At 40.9% G+C, this 22,054-nt stretch overlaps 2 protein-coding genes across 4 annotated transcripts; both read right to left on the bottom strand.

Moving 5' to 3' along the window:
• Positions 1-1,410: 1,410 nt before the first annotated feature.
• LOC148640827 (T-cell surface glycoprotein CD4-like) lies at positions 1,411-11,872 on the bottom strand. Of its 3 annotated transcripts, none has more exons than XM_088619018.1 (10): positions 11,375-11,869; positions 7,895-7,961; positions 7,336-7,509; positions 6,411-6,554; positions 6,001-6,228; positions 4,759-5,021; positions 4,200-4,323; positions 3,950-4,092; positions 2,615-2,682; positions 1,411-2,206 (listed from the first exon to the last, which is right to left on the bottom strand). In XM_088619018.1, exons 2-10 carry the CDS (start codon positions 7,932-7,934, stop codon positions 2,137-2,139), a joined length of 1,254 nt encoding a protein of 417 aa, XP_088475144.1. In that variant the 5' UTR covers positions 7,935-7,961; positions 11,375-11,869; the 3' UTR covers positions 1,411-2,136. The 3 variants fall into 3 exon arrangements, with proteins under 3 accessions (XP_088475144.1, XP_088475145.1, XP_088475146.1); XM_088619019.1 differs by having other exon boundaries at positions 7,336-7,506; XM_088619020.1 differs by lacking the exon at positions 6,411-6,554 and having other exon boundaries at positions 11,375-11,872.
• Positions 11,873-13,022: 1,150 nt separating this feature from the next.
• On the bottom strand, positions 13,023-21,734 carry LOC148640826 (matrix-remodeling-associated protein 5-like). The gene is made up of 11 exons (XM_088619027.1): positions 21,591-21,734; positions 20,356-20,404; positions 19,756-19,938; positions 18,581-18,721; positions 18,061-18,294; positions 16,888-17,156; positions 16,310-16,433; positions 15,751-15,972; positions 15,261-15,397; positions 14,691-14,740; positions 13,023-14,335 (listed from the first exon to the last, which is right to left on the bottom strand). The coding sequence occupies exons 2-11, from the start codon at positions 20,390-20,392 to the stop codon at positions 14,266-14,268; spliced, it is 1,467 nt and encodes a 488-aa protein (XP_088475153.1). The 5' UTR covers positions 20,393-20,404; positions 21,591-21,734; the 3' UTR covers positions 13,023-14,265.
• Between the last annotated feature and the right edge of the window lie 320 nt (positions 21,735-22,054).

The raw sequence follows: 22,054 nt of genomic DNA, 5'->3' as shown, positions 1-22,054 counted from the left end.
TCTTATACTGAATATGTGACTTAATAGGCAACTGATGTAGACTTAAATGAATGCTGCCAAGGTCTGTTGTGAGTTAGACGTCTAGCTATAGAGTTTTGGACATACTGTATTGAAACTTGTTGAGAAGAGTGTAAGTAAGCCCATAGAGTAAAAAGTTGCAGAAATCAAGTCTTGATGTTATAGATGCATGAATAGAAATTGCCTAATCCTGGCAATATAAAGACATTTCATTACAGACATTTCATTGCCAACAACTATTGCTGCATGCTGTATTGCTGTGCATTTGATAAATAAACTGTGATTGATGGATATTTCTTAGGTGAAAAAAAAAGACACATTTTTCAATTTTTTCTTGTGGGTTTCAGCAGACAGGAGAGGATCAAGTGTGATTCCCATATTCCTGACTACAACTGTTGCATGGAGGAAGTCGTCCATCAATACTGCAAAGCTCTGCATCTTTTGGCAGCTGCCATTTTCTGCCCACCAGTAAGATTTCTGCTTTGTCACGATGTACAGTAGCTTCAGTGAATTTTATCTCAACCAGAATTTGATGTCACGCAAACAAGAGATGGAGGAAACTGGAGGGGGAAGAGCATTTAAGTCCAAGTATCATCAGCATAGCAGTAAAAATGAAGACCATGTTTGCATATAATAACAAAAAGCAAGGGGCCTAAGACTGAAACCTGCAGCACACTGCTTGCAGTACCAAGAATGTTTGTAAGAAATTGAGAAACACTGAATGCTTATTGTATCAAAAGTCATGCAAACATCAAGGAGTTGATCTTGCTAAGCCATGAAAGGTGTAACTATGCGCTGTGTGTATTCTCTCTCAGGCTGCCGGTGCAGTGACAGCTGTGTCTCTCTGCACCAGATTGTCATTCAGCATGTCTGGTGTTTTAATTGCTGCTGGGCTCTCACACCTGCTCTGGTGTTTTAGCCACAGGGGAGACAGGGGTGTATAAACAGCCACAGGTGTGTATTTGGGAACCCCGTGTGTCCTTATTGAGCTCCGGAGACGTGGTTGCATCTGATCAATTTCTTTGCAAGCTTTCATGCAAAACCACATTGAATTATGGTACAAGAGTTCTGAACAGGTTTCTCTTTCCTAAGCACTTGGCTGATAATGCTGAGAATTCTTCTCTTTTTCTAAGATATAATTAGAAAGTCCTCTGTTCAAACTGTTGTATTTCTACATTTATTTTGCAACACTCTTACTGTAACATATATACTATTTAATATTGCAGTCATACAGTGCTGTCACATAACTATTCTGCATTTTCACCATTGTATAGTACTTTAAGACGACTGTTTTGTACTTTTACTAAGCCATGGTATTTTATAGTGCTGTAGCAGAATTAATCGACTGTAAGTTTATCAAAGCATTGTAGTCACACAGACAACAAAGTCTGGTTTCTGTTCAAATGTTTTATTAAAAGGTTGATACAATCAGCTAAATATTAAGGAAATACCTCATGCACTACATTTAAGCAACTTGAAATATATGGATGAAATATAAGCACATTCCAAATGTCAATGCTGGAATCTCTCTTTAACACACATACACACACTTTCACACAAGCACCTATATACAATCCTTTTTTTTTCTTACCCATTAGCACCCCCCAAAAAAGTGTTACCATGTCTGTAGGCGTCGGCTCATTGAATTCAGTACAAACTGCTCTCCACAACTGGCCTGACATCAGAGCTGTGTACTGGGGAGGAGAAAAAGTGCACCCATACAGGAATTTGCAGCAGCACAGCAGGGTAAAAGCAGAATAATGCATACAAACACTGTAAAATCTTGGTCTAAAATAGAGGGGTATGTTATACAAGAATTCCAAACTGTAGAACAATCCTGTGCATATACAGTATAACTAAAGGAACTTCCATGAGAGTATGAACGTTGAGTCTGATAGCTCGGATTCCGATAGTCACAGCCTGAGCTCTCCATACAGACGTGTCTTCATCACTTATCTCATACACTCTTTTCACACTTGATCACATATGCCCTCTGCCACCTCTCCTCTACTCGCCTCTCTCACACTCAGTTCCTGTTCGTCTCACTCTCGCTCACTCACATGCACACACGCACAAACACAAACACAAACACAAACACAAACCACACACTGCCTTCGCTCAGTGGAGCTGTTGCTTCAGAGAGTTTCCATTCTCCCGCTGTCTCCCCACGTTTCGGCTCACGTTGTTGCTGAAATAAACACAATCATCATGAGCATTATCGTCACCATCCTCATCACCATCAAACGTACTTCTAGAAGATGTGGAAGCAACACAGTAAGTGTAAATAGAAGTAGTAGCAGCTCGGTAGACGTTTTGTGACTGAGAACCACAGTTTTCCCAGCTCCTACATGTAGAGAGAGGCCACTGTTTATGAATTTTCACCACATTATCACAATCTTCTGTAACTCTAGTACTGTAGGTGCCTAACAAGTAGCAGTGCCCTGATTAGTAAATATGTTTAAGAATTAGGGTAAATGATACTCAGTCTTAGGACATTACAGTATTAATTATTGTATTTCTACTGCAAAGTGCAATTTCCCCACAGGGCTTGTGAGCAGTGTGGTGGTGCTGTTTCTCAATGCGTTATCATTCTTACCGGTTACACTGGCAGTAGTCACGGGCGGTCAGTGGCTGTCTCTGCGATCTCCGTTTTCTCATCCTCTTCTGGAGAGAGAAGAGAGAAACATTCACAATACAGGGTCAAAGGGATGAAAATACTATTTTGTTTACACATTTCTCTTCTCCTGGAGATCGGCCATTTTGAATTAAGGTCACACGGACAGCGGACCAGAAAAATAAAACATTTTTTTTTAAGAGCTTTGCAAAGTCAGGACATCATGCAATCGGGGAGGGCTAACAGCGTGGCTCTGAGGGTGGGGTTTTTGTGACCCCCCCGTAAGAAAATATGTCAAGGCAAGAGATCCTGTGGATCACTCCTGCCCAAACACATGACAGACACCCAGGCAGATCCAAATCCCCCACCCCACCCCAGGGAGTGATCATCAAACACCACTTGGAGCAATCTGGGGTCCCCAATCCTGGTCATGATGGATATGACAAGTCAGTAAAACAAGCCACTTTCTGTATTTATCATTTGTGATGAATGAATGTAAATATAATCTTTTAACTTTGATTTGCACACTGTACATTTTTATTTAGAGATTAAATTGTACATTAAAATATTACCTTATCTTCCAGTAATACACTACCATGCAAAATATTACTGCTGCTTAAGCCTGCTCAAGCCTGATCAAGCCAGTGTAGCTGCATGCTTTCTAGGTCTCTTCAAAGCAACAGCGTCTTAACAGCTAGGAGGAGCAGCTAACTTGCTCCGATTATGGCAGCAATGAGCTAAGTGGCAGTGAAAACCTGCAGACACACTGGCCTTGCAGGAGCAGGATGTGGGGATCCGTGCAGGGAAGAAGCATCACAACAATTTTCCAAATCAGGACTACCCTTCCAGTCTTCTCCATCACATTACATACGACCAATTTCTTATGTTGACCCTACTGATTATCAAGCGAGTAATCAAGGAGCTGGTTGCAACAAAAACCCCGCGATGGTGTAGAATGGATGAGCCCAGCGCTGAGCAATCCTAATCTAAAGAGTGACAAAGCATTGTCAAATCTTTGAAATCAGTGTGCATAATTTCCTTCTTGGGCATACACAGTGTCACAGTGTCATCCCTGCTCTGCTGTTAATGACCTAATTGACCTAATCATTATCATAATTGGACTAGATGGAAATGTTTTCCTTCAATTTGCCTTCAGAGAGAGAGACACCCAGAAAACCCACAGGATATTGGCCCTGTAGTTCCTGAACCCTACACCCATTCCATTTTTCACATTTCGGTTTATTACAATTCTGGGTAAGGCAAAAGAAACTTAGAAGTCATGTTTATAAATTCTGCACTCAGTACAGGACGATTTACCTTCAGTCTCTTCTTCCTCAATAACAGGATGATGGCTACGATGATCAGGATAATCAAGACGACTGAGCCAATAGCAATTGACACCAGAACCCAAAGATTCATGTTCAGTCCAAACACTGAGACAGATTCAGCTGAGCCTGTATCTGAGTTTGAGGGAGAAAGAGGAGCACTGAGAGTCTGAAGCACAGAATATACCCCCCTTTCACACCAGTTGAAACATAAAAACAATGGCTCCAGCCTCTATATTTACTTGAGTGACTAGTGTCTCCTGTGCCTCCGGGAGCTCCTTCCACCTTCAGTACAATAGTGGACGTTATTGTCCCCTCCTTGAAACGCAAATAACAGTTGTAAATTCCAGACTGCTGTGGTTTCACCTGCAATGAATGAATGAATGAATGAATCAGTCATCAGTGCCTTTTCCCAGATCATCACTTTCAGGGCTTTAAGGGCTCGTGGTTGACTAGGAGGCTACATATTATTCAATACAAGAATAAAGAGCCTATAATAATTTTAGAGACAAACATTAATACAAATTCTTATGTCCACTATGTAGACATGTGAAGCATAGAAAGATTAATAGACTTTCATATAGACCCTACAGACACATCTGAAAAACCCTAATATAGACCCTAGAGACACTCCTCACACACAGAGATTAATACAGAACCTAATACAGACCCTAGAGACACACCTATCACAGATCCTAGAAATATACCTTAGACAGAGAGTTTAATACAGGTTTTAATACAGACACCCCTAACACATGGATACTCATATAACATGAGTTTTGGTAAATGACTTGAGCATACCTTTATGAGAGAGATAGACAGGTTTGTTTTCAGGTCATTTACTTTAGGGTATTCAATTTCTTTGAACATTGTGGCATTCCAAGACATGTGTGTTCCTATCTGAACGTACAGATCCAGCAGTGGCTTATCATCTTTCATCCACCCTCCTCTGATGAAGTTCAGGGAGCGAAACGTGTAGGATAAAGGGGAGGAGAGCAGACAGGGCAGGAAAACATTGTCTCCCTGCTTTGCTGTTTGTTTTGACAGGGGCTGGGGATTCATACCTGACAGAGAGGGACAGAAAGGAAAGGAGAGCAACAATGTGGACATGGTAACTACAGTAACAGTAGTTTAGAACAGTAGTAAGAGCACGAGAGGCTGGTGTGGTTCACACAGACACTTGTTGACATTCTGACTTGACCTGAGAACAAATTAACACACCACTGAGACAGAAGTGTGCTTTTCCCATTGACTCACAAAAGCATCGTAAAAGTTACACAAACAGCAGACAAGTACAAAATACACAAAGAAAACACACATGGGCCATTAATGAACACTAAATACACATATAGAGGCTATATATACACAACCAATACCCTTTCATTGGATCTAATACAATGAATATAAGGTATTAGCACACTGCAAGCTAATTAGATTGTGGACTATATAGTATGATTCTATCCTGAGCATTATCTCCATTATTCTTTACAAAGAACTAATGAAGCAAAATCTTGAATTTCCCCCACAAAAATAACATGAAAAAGGCAATAATTCACTTCCAAGATTTCACTACGGGAACATTAATGTTACAGCATCTAGGTTTATGATATATAAAGTAAATATAGCACTATATGAAATATAAAGTATATGTACTACTGTATATTTAAAGTATATATTGTGTATTAAAGTAAATATAGCCCTGTAGTAAATTTGAAGCTTCTGAAAATTGCTATAAAGATCAATGGATTTATGTAATTTAATCGTCAATAATGATTTTAGAAAAAAAAAAAGAAATACCTTCATTTTAATACCTTAGGATTACCAAGACATGGAAAACTAAAGGCAGGATCATATTCAGGCTAGTGAGCTATGACATATACAATATATTATACAGTATATACCTATTGTTAATCCACACAGGATATACATGCCCTTTATACACCTACACGTTTTATACAGATACTGTACACACCCAGTATACACAAATGCAATGGTACACACACTGTATGATTTACACACTCGGTACACGGACACACACCATACCTAACACGTCTATGTTGAGGGTCTCCACATATTTCTTCACATCAGTAATCTCACACTTCCAGTTCCCAGTGTGGGCGGGGCTTATTTTACTGATTTCCACAGTTCCCTCCCCTTCCTCTGCCCCATTGGGCGATAACCACTTCAGTTTCTCCGAGGTCCTGCCCCCGACCTGGCAGTGCATGGTCACATTGGTGTTTTGTAGGAATGGACCTTCTGGTTTAGTGAAGACTAAAACAGGGAGAGAAGGGTGTGTAATACATTGTAGAATCATCACTGTTTGGTAATAGAGAAGATGAATATTAATATACAAGCTGACTGATTGTTAGAGTGCCAGAAGAAAGCAGGAGAGGGAGAGTGAAAGATGACTGACTTCACTGTGTCACTGTGTGACATCCCAGCATGAAGCTCACCCTCTATGATGAGCAGCCGGTGTGTTACAAGTTGCTTTTGATCCTGCTCACACATATACCACCCGCTGTCGTTCTTCTTGACTGGGCTGATCTGAAGGCCACGCCCACCTGGTTTTGCTCGGCCTTGTGCAGGAAACTGATGTCCTGAGACAACGAAAGTTGATCATGATTTTTATCATGAATGCTATTACTCTACTCAACTAATACAATTTTATTGTCAACTAATAACTAATACTAATTTATAATTTTATTTACTTATATTACATGACTTTAAAAACAGTTTTGTGTACTGTTCTGGTTTGTTGTTTGTATATTCTGGACTGTGAGCAACTCTTCTTAGTGCACTTCTTCTCACTGGCTGTATTGTATGTACTGTATTGTATTGTTGTATTATTGTATCATTTCGTTACACTGTGCTGTGTTGACTGTCTTAAGCCGCTGTTGCACTCAGGGGATCAATAATGTATCTATCTATCTAACAGTACAGAGCCATGTGAAGTATATTAACAACCTGTCCCCACAACGACAGCAGGTGATATTGACAAATCATAGCTTCCTGCAAGAAAAAGCAACATTTCTCTTCAAAGCCAGAGAGCTCTAAAAGTGACCCACCAACAGAATCAACCACCGTAATGGCGGAGCGGTGGCACTGTGGATAAGGATCTGCGCCTGTGGCCGGAAGGTTGCTGGTTCAAATCCCGCGGCCGGCAGAGGAATCCTACTCTGTTGAGACCCTGAGCAAGGCCCTTAACCCCACCTGCTCCAGGGGTGCGGTATAAATGGCCGACCCTGCGCTCTGACCCCAAGCTTCTCTCCCTGTCTGTGTGTCTCAGGGAGAGCAAGCTGGGGTCTGCGAAAAGACGAATTCCTAATGCAAGAAATTGTATAGGGCCAATAAAGCGATCTCTTATCTTAATGTCTTTACCTTTGCGCTGGCTGCCGGATTTGTCGATAGTGAAAATCAGGCTATAATCGTTCCCATTTGAAGAGTATTTCCAACTGGTGCTCTTAAGATGCGAGGAGCTGCAGGGAAGATCCAGACTCCTGCTGTTCTCCCTGACGTAGAAAACCTCACCCTGTGCAGGGTGCGCAAAGGCTGCTGGAGAGTGTGAAACAGACATGCACACAACACTTGAGAGATACAACATTTACTGGGACACAAGACATTGACCGATATTGACTCAGATTACAGAAACCCTTTAAAGACTGACTGATTGCAGGGCACACCAGGACAACACACCTTTGTGTGTTCTCGTTTGGAAATAGCCCTTCTCATAACAGATTAAACCTCTTTTTCAAGCCTTCACTGAACAGCAATGTGAACTCTTGCATCCCTACACACTAACACTAGTATTGCTATTAGCATTGGTATCAGTATCAGTATTTCAATTAATATTAGCATTGATATTAATTGATAGTGGCATTGGTATAAGTATTTTAATTAGTATTATTATTAGCAATGATATTAATATTATTGTGCTCACCAATCCACAACAGGAGAAGACAATCCTCTCTTCTCACCATTTTGCTAAATTTCAGCACCACTGTGGTCTGTAGGAGGAAATAGAAAAAAGAAAGTTGAGGGTCAACAGTTGAAGGGGCGCTCACCAGTGAGGCAGGAAGAGAGAGCAGCATCATCTTTCCCCTCGCTTGAACAAGACTGCAGCTTTTCCTGAAGTCTGAGCGCTTTCAAGATTAGTGCACTGATTCACAGGGAGCGGAACATGAGCTTCCATCTGCAGTCCCCAGCCAGTCTGGTTTTCATCAGAAGGTGCATATTCGTTAGCTTCGGTCCTTTCGAATTGATGGGAAGCAGAAACATCGAAAAAGCCCCCTAATTTCTTCTTCTAAACATTGAAACAGAATTGTCAGTAATACGTTTAAGAAAATAAGGTTCCAAAATGAGAGGTGGCTATTGGGCTCCATCTAACTAATTAACCCAAGATGCCAGGGTGTCTGCTTCAGCCCAGTGGCTGGGTTGGTTGTTTCACACTCCTACAACCCTTTGTGTAAAGCCCTGCCTTCGGTCCTGATTGGAGGAGCTCGCCCAGCCATTTCTTGAAGGAAGCAAGGGGAACGGCTGCAGCAAAATGGCGGGTCCTGCTCGTTTCACACTCTCACAACGAAGCGCCGCCTAGTCTCGGTGTTACATTTCAAATGAACTTCCTCAAAGCTTCCTCTTGTCCTTTCTGCAGATGAAAAGGTTAAAATCACCCAGCCTCGGAGAGTTGTTTCGCCTCCATGATCACAATCCCTTAAGGTGGCTTATTAGGCAAATTAGAAGCCTGTTTGTGAACCGGCCAGAGAGCTGTAGCAAATACAGTAATAAGTTACTTTCCCATAATTCAAAGTTTGCTTTTAACTATAGCTCTGAAGTCTCTTCCTCGTAAGATCTATCTGTCAGTAGCCAGACAATATTTGAATAATTCAGTAAAAATTTCATCAGGAGGGATTCCCAGTATAATATTATATGTTTTAACATTTTGGTCACGCTTTGCAAAAAATGACTTTATGCAGTTTTGTTTTCCTTTGGTGCGTTCAGATATGGTTATCTTCTTTTAACGACGAACTGAATTCAAACCCGAAAATACACGTTTTGACTCTTTAGTCAAAATAATTTTAAAAAAACAGGGGTGGAATTAAATTTGTGCTCCTCTTACAGACCATCCCCAGTTTGTTGAAGTTAATTTGTTAAAGTGACTTCCTCTTTAACCCAGAAACAGCTAAACCAGTAGTGTCAAACAGTTGTAATAAAGATTCATTTTACACTATAAAAAATGGAAATTCGAACAACATACAGTAATTGATCTTAAAAACAGCACTGAACGACTTCCTATGTTTTCTTCTGGAGTCAACATGCTACTTTTTCACCTTGAAATCTGTAAATCAATCCATCTTACTGTTTCTTCTTGTGGTCTGTTAACAGGTGTGCAATGTTTCTGAGATTCAGAAATACAATACCACTCCCTTTGAAGTTTATTTAAAACTAAAAGTGATGCAGTCCTCAAAATATAAAATTACTGTGTACACGGTTTTCACTTAAAAGAATTGACTATTTTTTTTACTTGTTAATATTCTTATGGTTATTCTTAATTTAACACTATTACAGTTCTGCTTTTGAATACTTATTCACATTCCATTGTATTCTTGTTTTATTTTAACAAGTGAACATAGTTTAGTTATGTAATACTGGAAACACAGTCACTACTTTGATAAAAAAAAATATTATGCATGTAAAATCAACAACAACAACAACAACAATAATAATAATAATAATAATAATAATAATAATAATAATAATAATCTCTTAAATATCTGCTTCATTTTATTGGTACATTTGGTATTCGGGGATTTAATTAAAAAAATAATGATTGTTTTATCATTTATTATTTGAGTTCCCCATTACAACAGTGATCATTTCTTTAAAAATTAGATGCAACTACATTCTGTCGCCAATACCCCTTCGCCTCTCGGGCATGACGTCGCATACAAAAATTGTGCTTCTCTGGTGAAGGTGAATAGCTCAGGGCGAAAAAAGAGAAAATTAAACTGCAAAACAGGGTTGAAAAGTTTTACTTTTAAAGAGAAACTGCACTTCTTTGTACAAATTGTAGGTACCACACGCTTTGTTATTTTTCTTTGTATTGATACGTGACGCTGCGATGTGCTTTGGTTGATTTTAAAGCAGAAGTCTCTTATTTCGTGATCGTCAATTGTTTTCTGCTGGTTTTAATAAAAGGAATAAAGTCGAGTTTCTGTTCTGAAGTCCTACAGGCCTCATTTTTTTTAGTTTCTCGGTATATTACTGAAACCATTGAGAGGGGAGACAAATTAAAACAAGGAGAAATGGGGAAGAAAGACGAAAAACGGAGAACAAAGGGAAAAATGGAGATGAAAAGAGCAAAGAAACTTGATCACGAACCGGGGTGTAGAAATCAACCGCTGAGCGCGAGCTTTGTATTCAAAATAATAACTATAATTCAAGAGAAAAGTTGATTAAAAAGTAAATCTGAGATCAAAACGCGTAAGGCCGTTTCTAGCATCTGTTTGAAGTCGCTATAAACTTGCTAAAGCGTAAATTAATAACATTTAGATTTTAGATTGAGTATCTCGATCTTCATTGGGTCTGTGCTGAGATGGCGCCGTAAATTAATTAAATATCTTGTTTGTTGTAGAAGTTGTGTTGGGGAAAACCTGTGATGTACACTTTATCAGAGGTACTGTAGGTAATTAGTCAATAGTAAATTTAACACAAAGATGCTAATTCCACATATACTGTACATGAGCGCAAATATTGTATATAGTACGTAGCTCACTTAATTATTTTCTAGAATTGTTTTTAGATTAATTTATTGTTCTCTTTATTTCTACTGTTTTGCAGTGCTGTTTCGATTTAAGGCATCATCGCAGATTAATGATTTATCTTAGATTTCTATATGCAATACTTAATCTAAGATAAATCTTAAATCTGCAGGGGAAATTTTTGAACGTTTCTTTAGACCATTATAGAGCCGGCATTTCCCAGCTCGTACCTGCGTGTCTTCAACTTTGAGCCATTAGCCTTACCATGAAGCTCGAAATGTAAACTTTATACACAGAAATAAGCATTTTTAATCTTTTTTTTTGTCAGGATATCTGCAAGTACGCTTTTGACTGCAACAGACCATTTCTAATTGTTAAAGATAAGGTCACAGAAATACTCAGCCTATACATCGTTTCGATTAAAGGAGAAGTCGTTACGTTTGATTTGATTAACAAACAACAAAGCCAATGTTAATGAGATTTGTCTTCGTTTTCAGCATTTCCTACTTTGTCAAGTTAAACGCAGGTGTAACATACATGCAGTATGCAGACTACAGAGCTACACAGCTGAAGAGCTGAGCCACATCATAATGTTCGAAGTCGCTGTCACACCTGGTTAATTGTATTAACAAAAGAGGCAGTAACAATATTATTGAAATTACCGTCCGTGCACAGTCCAGGAATGCGAAGCTGGCAGCCGGGCGGGCAGGATCAAGAGCACAAATCTTCTCTCCCTGCCACTCGGCTGTTACACACGCCGATTTCACGCACCGCTCCCTCCCACGGGCGCGCGAGAGAAAGAGAAACCGAGTCACAGATGCCTTCCAAATGGCAGTTTTGTAGGGCTGCAGAAAACTGAGAAAACTGCCTTCCAGATCTTACCAACACGACTCGTTTGTGTTTAAATCAACAATAATATTTCTTTCTTGCATTCCATGCTCAAGATTCTGTCGTCTGCTGCTTCTTCGGCATCTTATTCATATTTGTAACCCCCCCAAAAAAAACCAACAACAAAACAACAACATATTTCTTAGAACACTGGCCAAAACGCACAAAAAACACAACAGCCACAGTCCGGTAACTTGTACCAACTAAAGCGACTACCAGAGATAATTGTGAGCATTAGTTCTGCTACCATGGTTGGGTTTGAGGACTTTATGAAGGGATTCTCACGAACTGCAGTTTGACTCCCTCTGCCGTTGAGTTCGATAACACCGGGTAAAAAGGACACGTACTGTACTTGGATAGTTACTGTACTGTCGTACATGTATGTTCATGGTCGCTTTACATTGATTCCCCGTGATTCACATTCCTTTGCGCTGTGTATTGTTTATAATCATTTCTGTATGACTAGAAATAAAGAAACACTCAAAAAAAAAAAGAAGAAGGTGTCGTCCGTTGTACCTTGTATGTCTGAACTCTTGGCTCTTTCAATCCCATATTCAATGGAGTAGCTGGAATCATATGTCTGTCCCTGGGTTACAGACCCCACAGCTGTGGTCTTTGGCGATCCAACAAGGTTACTTTTTAGGTTTATTTACAATAATTTCACATGGTATGATCATTAGTGGAAGTGCTTGCTCAATTATTATCATTTGTTATTCTTATTACTACTGGCAGAAGCAGGAAACTGTGGTTTCCTTAAGCAGAATTGATTACAATACCTCTGGTGTCCTGGGTGCTTTCCAGTTTGGCCTAGCTTACCTGCATCTCCCCTTTAACTGGATTGTTACTCTTCAACTCAGTGAGAGCATCTTGACTAATCTTTGCCCTTCCCCATTGACTGAAGTGGCCCTGCTACTCTTCTGCTTTCCCCTTAAGGAAGAGCAACTCAGTTCCACAATAGTTTCAACCACTAGTTACTCTTCTGCTTTCTCTACTGAGCAAGAGCAGATTATCTTCTCTTCATCCCCCCGCAACTGCAGCAGCTCTCCTCCTCTGTCCTTCCCTCCAGCAAGAGCAGATCAGCTATTCTTCATTTCTTCTCTTCGACTGGAGAAATCTCCCTCCACATGTAGTCGCTCTGTTGCCACATGTCCCACTGGGGGCAGCTGTGTCTCGGTGGTGGACAAAGTGAGTCCACTCATTTAGCACAAATCTGTACAGGATCTTTCAGGATCCCAAGGATAATATGGACCTACAACTGGAATAACTGATAGAATAAAACATATAATCAAGTTAAGCCACCCAGGCTCAAATAATTCCTTCGTTGGTCTAAGAAATGTGTTTAAACTATAGTAGCAATTTGTTGTAACTTAACATTGGTAACTTAAAACAATACAGTATATTGAGGTAGAAATGAATCACTGATGCTGCTCAGGAAGCACTTTATTGAAATTTCACCAGGTATTCAACCCTAAGATATTGTAACAATTCAGACAAAGGGAATATATACAATAAACAAATCTGAGATGTATATACTGTACACCACACTGTACACCACACTCTATACTCTCTTTATTTCACATGCTGCGCACTCTTACGAAACACTCTTTCCCTGTCTCGTTTCTCAGTCTGGTTTACAATGCTGGTGCTGGAGTCAGACACTTCTCAAGATCCAGGCTCCACAATTCCTCAGAAAAAATCCCACATTGTTACACTGGTGGTTTTAATCAGGGTCAGGTAGGGTCCATATGAGTTTCAGGGCCACTTCCACATCCTACTTAAGCACTAAGCTCTACAAAGTGTATAGGAAATAGCCGCAACGGCCATAGTACAGCAGAGACATACTGTACAGTTCATAGGCTGGGTCCACCCCAAAACATTGATATCCGTGCAGCTGAAGTATTTATTTCCTTCACGATCGTCATCCCTCCTTTTAAGGGCGCTCCGACCCTTTGGTATTTTAGTTCATGATGTGCACCTGCTGCCTATTTTGTCTGTCATTATTCAAGCCTGGCTTTCCCGCTATTCCTGGCTCAGCATTGGAAGATGGACGCCCAGAAGCCCACCTACCAGCAGGTCCAAGAGAGACCCGACGGCATAGGCTTCATCACGGCATCCTGACCATTTGAGTCCGGGGCTCGGGGCACCTGGCTCGTTATCCTGGTTTTATCTACCTGGTTCCCTGATCCTGTTCCGGATTTTAACCACTGTCTCTGATGGTTCTGCTGGTTCCTGGACCTTGGACTGCGCCAGGGATTTCCACCCTTGGACTGTTTGAACTTGTTTGCCTGCGCCACGCCCCCCGAGCACCGGATCACAGTCGTCACACCCCCCTGTCTGTCAACCCGTCCTTATCCTCTACGTCTTTTCCCTGTTGTCCTTCTCCACTTACTTCCGGATTATACCGTCTGCATAGGGTCCTAAACTATGCTTCATGGGATCCTGGACCGGCTCCCGTTACAATTGCAGTATCCCCCCAAAGTACTGCTCCTTTTGTGACAAATTCCCTCTGTCTCGTGCAGCCTCTCTCTCTCTTTCACTTCTACACTCTATCTCACAGTCTCTATTTCCCTTTCTCTCTGTGCACACACACACACCATCACACTTACACGCATCCCTCTCTGTCTCCACTCACGCACAATCGTTCCCACCCCGTCACACCCTCTCTTCAGTAAACCGGGCGCTTCTGGGAGTGGGCATTCTCTCTCCGCCTTCCAAAGGTGCTGTTCATGTTGCTGCTGCAATAAAAAAAATAATTTTATCAGTACTGATTATTAATTATGAGTATTGAAATAGACACAATTGCAGCTACTCTATGACAAAAAAATCTACTTGCAGCATTAATATGATTAACATTATTATTCGTGGTAGAGGTTTTAGCTTTGCTACATCTTAAATCAGTTTAAGTGCTTGTTCAATTATAATATTTAATCTATTAACAATTATAGAAGCAACAGTGAAAGTAGTATTTGCAACATACTCATATTTAAGAAATGTACTTATATGTAAGATTAGTAATATTTGAAACCACAGTCACAGAAGTAGAAGACGTGCAAAAGACAGTAGCAGTAGTAGTGTCGAGAAGAGTATTACTAGATATATTCGTTGTCTGATGTGGACTGTCTGTGGGACTCTTGTTTATTCTGAGAAGAAAAGAAGAAAAAAACAACAGTGGATGTTAACGGACAATGTTTTCTCGCTTTACTGCTACAAGGAAAATGTACAACTTTCAGTTTTCAAAGGGCAGCGGGGAAGACACTGTTCACATATTTTGCCTTCACCTCCAGTGCCGCTAATGTGACTATGAACCACACCGACACCAGAGGGCAGCAGTGATTGATTAGACAGCACCAAGGCACAGGTCAGGACTGGAGTGAGCCTTACAGTCATGGGGTCAATTATGTCATGGCTTGGGACAGACTTGACTTCCCACGTCCAAGTTGGAAGTTGGTGTCTTAACTGCTGCAGCCTCAATTCACCCAATGCAAAATACTGCACAAAAATTGTCACAGCTCTGCTGAACTAAAATGTTTTTATTTTCCTTAACTACATCCTTTTGTAACCCTTAGTGTCGCCTTCATTTCTTGCCATTTCTCACAAACTACGTAGTGACAACTTAATGGTTTTGAAATATGAAGCACATACCAACGCTGGTGCATTTACCTGCAGCCTCCTGTTCTTCACTATCAGAGCCACAGTGAGGATGGTGAGGATGATCAAGAGGATGGACCCCACAGTGATCACCACTAGAACCCACAGCTCCATTGTCATCCCGAGGATTGAGACAGAACTTGGCTGGACTGAACCAGAGAGAGCGAGTGTTTTATCAGATGCCTTGATGGGCTGGGCCTCACTTTGTATCACTTAATACAATTGACTTAGCAGTTTTCATCAGAAAGCATTATTGAATGACTGGACATTGCAGTGCACAGCATAGCACAGACAAAGCAATAGATGGGGATATGCAAGACACAGATTAATTTGATTCTGCATTTACCTTGCTACAGGTAAAGCACACGAGAGAGATTAATGCATACAGTATATGGTTAGATACATGGGCCATGATACATAGAACTACAAATACAAGTAAAGAGATCTAAAGATACTCTTACACAGCAGGTACAGAATGCATTCACACTGAAACACACCATACCTAACTCAACTATATCAATAGTTGCTATGTCAGCATCTCCAATTGGACATTCCAGCTTTCCTTGGTATGAAGAACTTCTCTCTCTGTTCCCTTCCTGTGGCCTCTGAGTCTGAGTCCCATTGACCAGCAGTGATGTCAGCCTATCTGAGGTCTCGCCTTCAATTGTGCAACGCAGTTTCAAATTTGTGGATTGAATGTCTGGCTTTCGGGTAAGAGAGGAGGCTGAAACAAAGAGGAAGAGGAAGCTTACAATGCCCGTACCTATAACCATGCAGGGAATGAGTGAAAGAGAGAGGACAAATAACAGGAAATGCTACCGGGAGAAGTTATGGAAATACACCATCCAGAAAGAACAGGGGAGCTCTTAACTTGTCAGCTGATAAATTGCTGTGACAGGTAGGCCTGTCAGTGTAGCACAACTGCAGGCCCTCTCTGTCCCTATACTGTAGATGAGCAAAAAGTGTAGAGAACATTTGTGATTTGAAAATGTACATGAAACACCATAACTGTCAATTTCAGCTACTACCCAGGCCAACTGAACGTCAGTATTTGAACTCACCTGAATGACTGCTGTGCTCCATGCCTCCAGGAGCTCCTTCCACCTGCAACGTGACAGTGGAGTTGATCGTCCCCTCCTTGAAACTCAGAAAACAGCAGTAAATACCTGACTGCTCTGGTTTCACCTGCAATCAATGAGGCAATTAATAAATCAATCAACCCCTCCGTCATGACTGAATCATCTGGCTTTTTGGGAGGTGAATTCTGGCCAGTGTCCACCTCCATTCTGCACTATGATGTCTTGTGACATCACCCAATAGCACTGAAGCCCCAGAGTACTTAAAATATTCCTAATAATACCTGGGAAATGTTCAAAAGCACTTTATAAGGGCAAATAAAATATGGTTGTACAGTCTTAGAACCAAGCCTAACAGATTAATACAGACCCTAATGTAGACCCCAGAAACACATCTACTGTAGCACACAAATACAAGTAGAGATTAACATGACCCTGTTATAGATTCCAGAGACAGACCTAACACATAGAGATTAATACAGACATTAATATAGACCCTAGAGACACAACTAATGCAGAGAGAAATTACTCAAATTTAGTATAAGGCAGGGATAGATAGATACCTCATTCAGAGAAATTGAAAGGTCAGTGTACAACTTTTCCTGAGAAATGTTCTGGATTCCCTTCAGCTTTGTCTCATTCCAACACAGCCCTGTTTCACCTGTACTACGCAGAGACAGGAGGGGATGCTGTGAGGACTCAATCTTCCACCCTCCTCTGATGAAGGACAGATGACTTAACATGTTGGAGACAGAGGACGAAAGTTGACAGGGCAGAACGACAGTGTCTCCCTCCTTAATTCTCAGGACTGGCTGGGTCAGGGGCTTAATACCTAACAGAGACAGAATACGGAAGGTTTAACACAGACTGACATGCCGACCTGCTAATTTACTGCACTTACAGTATTTAACACCATAGAGAGAGCAGGAGAGAGAGTGTAGTATCTGCACCAAATGATTTCCAGAAGAAACATGTTATATTGAGATTGCAAAGGGAAAGTGTAATGAAAAGGATAAAGGAAGGACTGAATTGTTAAATAATTAAAGTTAACGTCACTAACATAAGTGTGCGTTAAACCACTGGTGTCACCAGCTGTGTAAGCTCATGAGAACACAAGTATTGTTATAAACAAGAGCACATTGACACATCTAGCATGTTTGATTGCTACCTGCTAATTGATCTAACAGCCTCTTTTATCTTATTCTTTAAATAACCACGTTATCAATGCACTTTTATCGTATTTTTCACCCCAAAGCGTTTTACATATAAGAGGGGACCCGACTTCATGCACCACTGAGGTGTACCCCTCATGGATTGAGGTGTAGCCATCATTCTGCACCAGCAGCCCCACTACACAGCAGATCAGGAGGAATGAGAAATTGCTTCATCAGTAGCATTAATGGGGAGCTTTAAGGAGACCAGACTGTACAACCCAGAGTGGAATTCAGTCAGGACTTGTCTTTCACTGTAGACGTTGAGGAGGTCCACTGGGTTCCCTGCTTTCAGACTTTCACTTCCAGGCAGAGGGTGGCAGATATTAATCATTTTCCAAAAGTATGTTTACTCGTGTCAGTGCTGCTCTTTCCAAGTCAGGTTATACAGATGGAAGATGAGGTGGTTTTATCTTAAGCAGGGAGTGTATAACCCCCCACCCCCAAGATGCAAGGCAGAATCACCCCTGCTATTTACACATAACTTTTGTTTGTAGAAGTACAACTTAAAGACACATACTGTACCTAAGACATATATATTCAGTGTTGCCTCAAAGGCATTGTCTTCAATCTGACACTTCCATGCTCCGTGGTGGGTGTGGCTTACACTGTTCATTTCCATATTCCCCTCCCCCCAGCTGTGAGCATCTGTCCCATTGGGCCACAGCCACTTCCGTCTGGGCGAGGATCCGCCCTCAACCTGGCAGTGCAGGATCACCTTGGAAGACTGCAGGAGTGGGCTTGGGGGGTCGGCGGACACTGAAAGAGAGAGAGGCTGGCCTCAATACACTGAAGAGTCACTGAATGACAGGCTAACATTGAACTTTGTAGTTTGAGAAAGGGATAATACAGTCACTGACAGACTGGACCTTGCAGTACATCAACACAATGTGAGAGAACGACGTTACAGAGAAAAAGCTAAGAATAACAACATGTTATGGTCCTGCTGTCTTCTCTCTGTTAGACTGAGTCAGACAGCGACTAACACTGACACAAAAAGGCAGACTCCACTGTGTATCTCAGACGCTGGCAGTGGGATACTCACCCACTACAAGTAAGAGCTGGTGCTCTGTCTGTCTCCCACCCTGGTCACACCGATAAAACCCAGAGTCTCCCTTCTGGACCGAGGAGATCCGGAGACCGCGGCCATTTATCCTGGTTCTGCTTTGCAGATGTGTACCTTGCCCTGAAGCAGAAAACACAAGAAGAAAAACATCCCATGGGGCGTTAGGGTTCGACATTGCACACAGAGGTTGACAAGGGCGGCAGAAATAAAATTCAAGGGAATAGTAGGTAATGAAAGGAAAATGAGTTTCATTTGGGTGTTTGGTAAGGAAGAGACCTACAAGAACTTAGGCTAAAGAATAAGTCTTCCACATTAAATATTAGCAGAGAAGAGGTTTCATAAGAAAGAACATTAAAATAGATGTTAGGGTATCCCACTGTTCTCCTTCCCAATACTGGTCTCCTAGTGATATATGATGCTCATATTGCAACCATTTGAATCCTCCAGGCTTACATATTCAGTGTTGCCTCAAAGGCATTGTCTTCAATCTGACACTTCCATGCTCCGTGGTGGGTGTAGTGTGGTGGTGGGGGTGGGTGTGGGGTGTGATAGAGGTTCTATTAACATAGATTAATGTTAACATTCTAATATTTGTCTATCATATCTTCAGTGTTTTCTTTCTTATCTTTACCTACATTGTTTCAGTATAACCACAACGCTACAGCATGCAGACTGAATGCCTGTGAATTTGGAGAACCATGATCCCCATGCTATACAAACGTCATTCAGCAGACCCCTTCAAGAGCTCCTCAGCTCTACAGAGTTCAGGATGGTGATGTGCTCCCTTCGGCGGACTGAGAAATGCTAGATGTTACAGTATAATGACAATCTTTGAGTGCTCAATCTTAGTTTCATTCATACTAATTAGTTAGGAATTGTATTCAAACTTTGTACATTCATCAGTTTTGAAGATACATACGAGAAATCGATATTGACAAAGGTGATGAAAATGATTTCCCTCATTTTTAAATAAAAGTTTAGACACAGGACATGTGTTTAAAGTTTTACCAAGAGACAGTATTATACAAAACAACCTTCTAAAAGATATACTGCATGTTGCATTCAGTCCCACCAGTAAAATTGGAGTCCAGTCCTGACTCAGAGTGTGGTGGGGATGATGGGACATAGACGGTCACTATTTTCAAGTGTCCTACCTTTGCGAGTTGCACCACTTCTTGTGTTAGTGGAGAGTATCAGAGTGTATTCCTGGCTTCCTGGTGTTCTGTATTTCCATTGGATGTCAGGTGTGTCCGTGTCCACGCCACAGGGGAGGTCCAGATTGCGGCTGTTTATTACAGCATAGAACACATCGGCATATGCATAGTGTAGAAACACTCCTGTAGAATCATAGAGAGAAGTCAGGAGACGAGAATACCGCCAACAATTACTTGGGGACACAAGCGTTCCATAATTGTGGACCTCTGATTGGCTGAAAAGACCATGTGAGAACTTTAGCATTCTATAATTGTGGACCTCTGATTGGCTGAAAAGACCATGTGAGAACTTTAGTGTTCCATAATTGTGGAACTCTTATTGGCTGAAAAGACCATGTGAGAACGTCAGCATTCCATAATTGTGGAACTCTGATTGGCTTAAAAGACCATGAGGGAGTTACAGCATTCTATAATCATGGACCTCTGATTGGATGAAAGGGCAATGTGAGGATTACAGCAAAGCATACTCATGGACTTGCTCGATGACTGAAAGGACTCCACATTAACACTGCATTTAAAGTCTATCAAACTGAAACTCACCAAGACAAAGTAGTGGGCAGATCTCTCCTCTCATCATTTCTGATCTGTTCTGTAAGAGAAAAAAGAGAAATCTGTCTGAACACAAGCACATTTCAGTCTGTAGTTCAGTTTCCTTTCAAATTTACCCTCTGATGGATCATTGGTTTTGATCAATGGAGCTTCCTTTTGAACTTTCTGATCTAAACTATGCGAACCCTTTGTGTAAAGAAATTGATATCAGTCATTAGACCACATTAACTGTTACTAAGCAAATAAGCAGAAAAAAGTGTGTTAACCATGTCTTTCTTTCTTGTCATGAGACAGTAGGGTGGCAGATTTTGTCTGAAATTCATTCTGCAGAAAACCAACTAATGTGTTCTTTCCTGTCTCTCACTCCTCTGTCTTTGTATCTCATTCTTGATGTAAAACCTGCAGACACCAGCCCACACATACAGTACAATTACTCTCTCCTGCATGTCAATGCTGTTAATTTTTGTTAATGGATAATCTCAGCTATTATTCTGTGCTGTGTGAATATTTTATTGTAGGGGCCACTGTGAGAATGTGTCTTTGTATTGCCATTGTTAGTAGAAATATACTTTCACATAGATCCTGTAGAATTGAGAAAGAAAACAAAATTCTGTTACAAGCCAGAAAGAAATGAGAAGAAAATTAAATATAAATATATTTGTACAGGTTTCTGCTCTTTTTGCTTACATGAGTATCTCCTGGTTGTGCACAAAAGGACCTGAATCTTTATAGAAAGCAAAACAAATTTAATTGCCGACAACTGCCGACATTTTAAAACGATCATGTTGTGTTTTTTCAGGCACAACCCTAACCAATGAGGGACATGCGTCAGTCTTCATAAATTATAAAACTCATGAAAATGTAATTAAAAAAAAACATTTTACTGAACCAAAACCTTCAAACTTTAAAGCCTTAAATGCATCAATAAAGTTAATACATTTAACGTTTGAAACCATACTAATTTTGTATCAATGTTTTTAATCATTTGAATAACATCACCCCATACTAATTCTATGAAATGATTAAAAATGTTCATTTAAATGCCAATCTGTTTTATCAGATAATGTTGTTTTAGAAAATAGTTGCAAAAATAAAATTCTTAAAAATGTAGTATTAAAGCTTAAGAAAGTAGGCAATTTAATATTCAACTTGAACCAAAACTTGTACATTGCGTGAACATTACTCCGTGACGGTGGAGAGCCCAGAGGAGAGGAGTTTGTACTCACTGCAGACGAGGCGCGCTGGCAGTTCAGGGACGCAGTCGGCACAGGCAAGCTCTGCTTGGAGCGCTTCTCTGAGACTCGGGCTGTTCCCTCCCCCAGACGGACAAGTAGGAGTGAGAGCGAACAAGCGAGTGAGAGAGAGAAAGAGGGAGGGAGGCTGGTGCACAGAGCAACGCAGGAAGGTGGCAGTTGAAAGCGGACAGCAACAGGAAGAAACGGTAGAAACAGCAAGAGAAAGCTGAAAGCTAGACTCTACGGCACATTTCCATGACACTGGGGTGTGGGGTATTACCAGATTGTCCCTGCAAAAAAAGCTGGCTTTATTGCTTTATTTGTTTTCAGGAAAATGCTTGTTCCCTAGTAATATTGTTTCCTGAATGATTGCACAAATCATTAAACATGGATCTGTCTGTAAATCCACATGCCTAGGGACACACGGGTACAGCGCCAGTTCCTAAGGACTAGAG

The sequence above is a fragment of the Lepisosteus platostomus genome, chromosome 25, assembly GCF_059453375.1.
Source record: "Lepisosteus platostomus isolate fLepPlt1 chromosome 25, fLepPlt1.hap1, whole genome shotgun sequence".
NCBI classification, from domain to species: domain Eukaryota; kingdom Metazoa; phylum Chordata; class Actinopteri; order Semionotiformes; family Lepisosteidae; genus Lepisosteus; species Lepisosteus platostomus.
The sequence above is the reverse complement of the archived record's forward strand: the minus strand, read 5'-3'. Positions and strand labels throughout refer to the sequence as shown.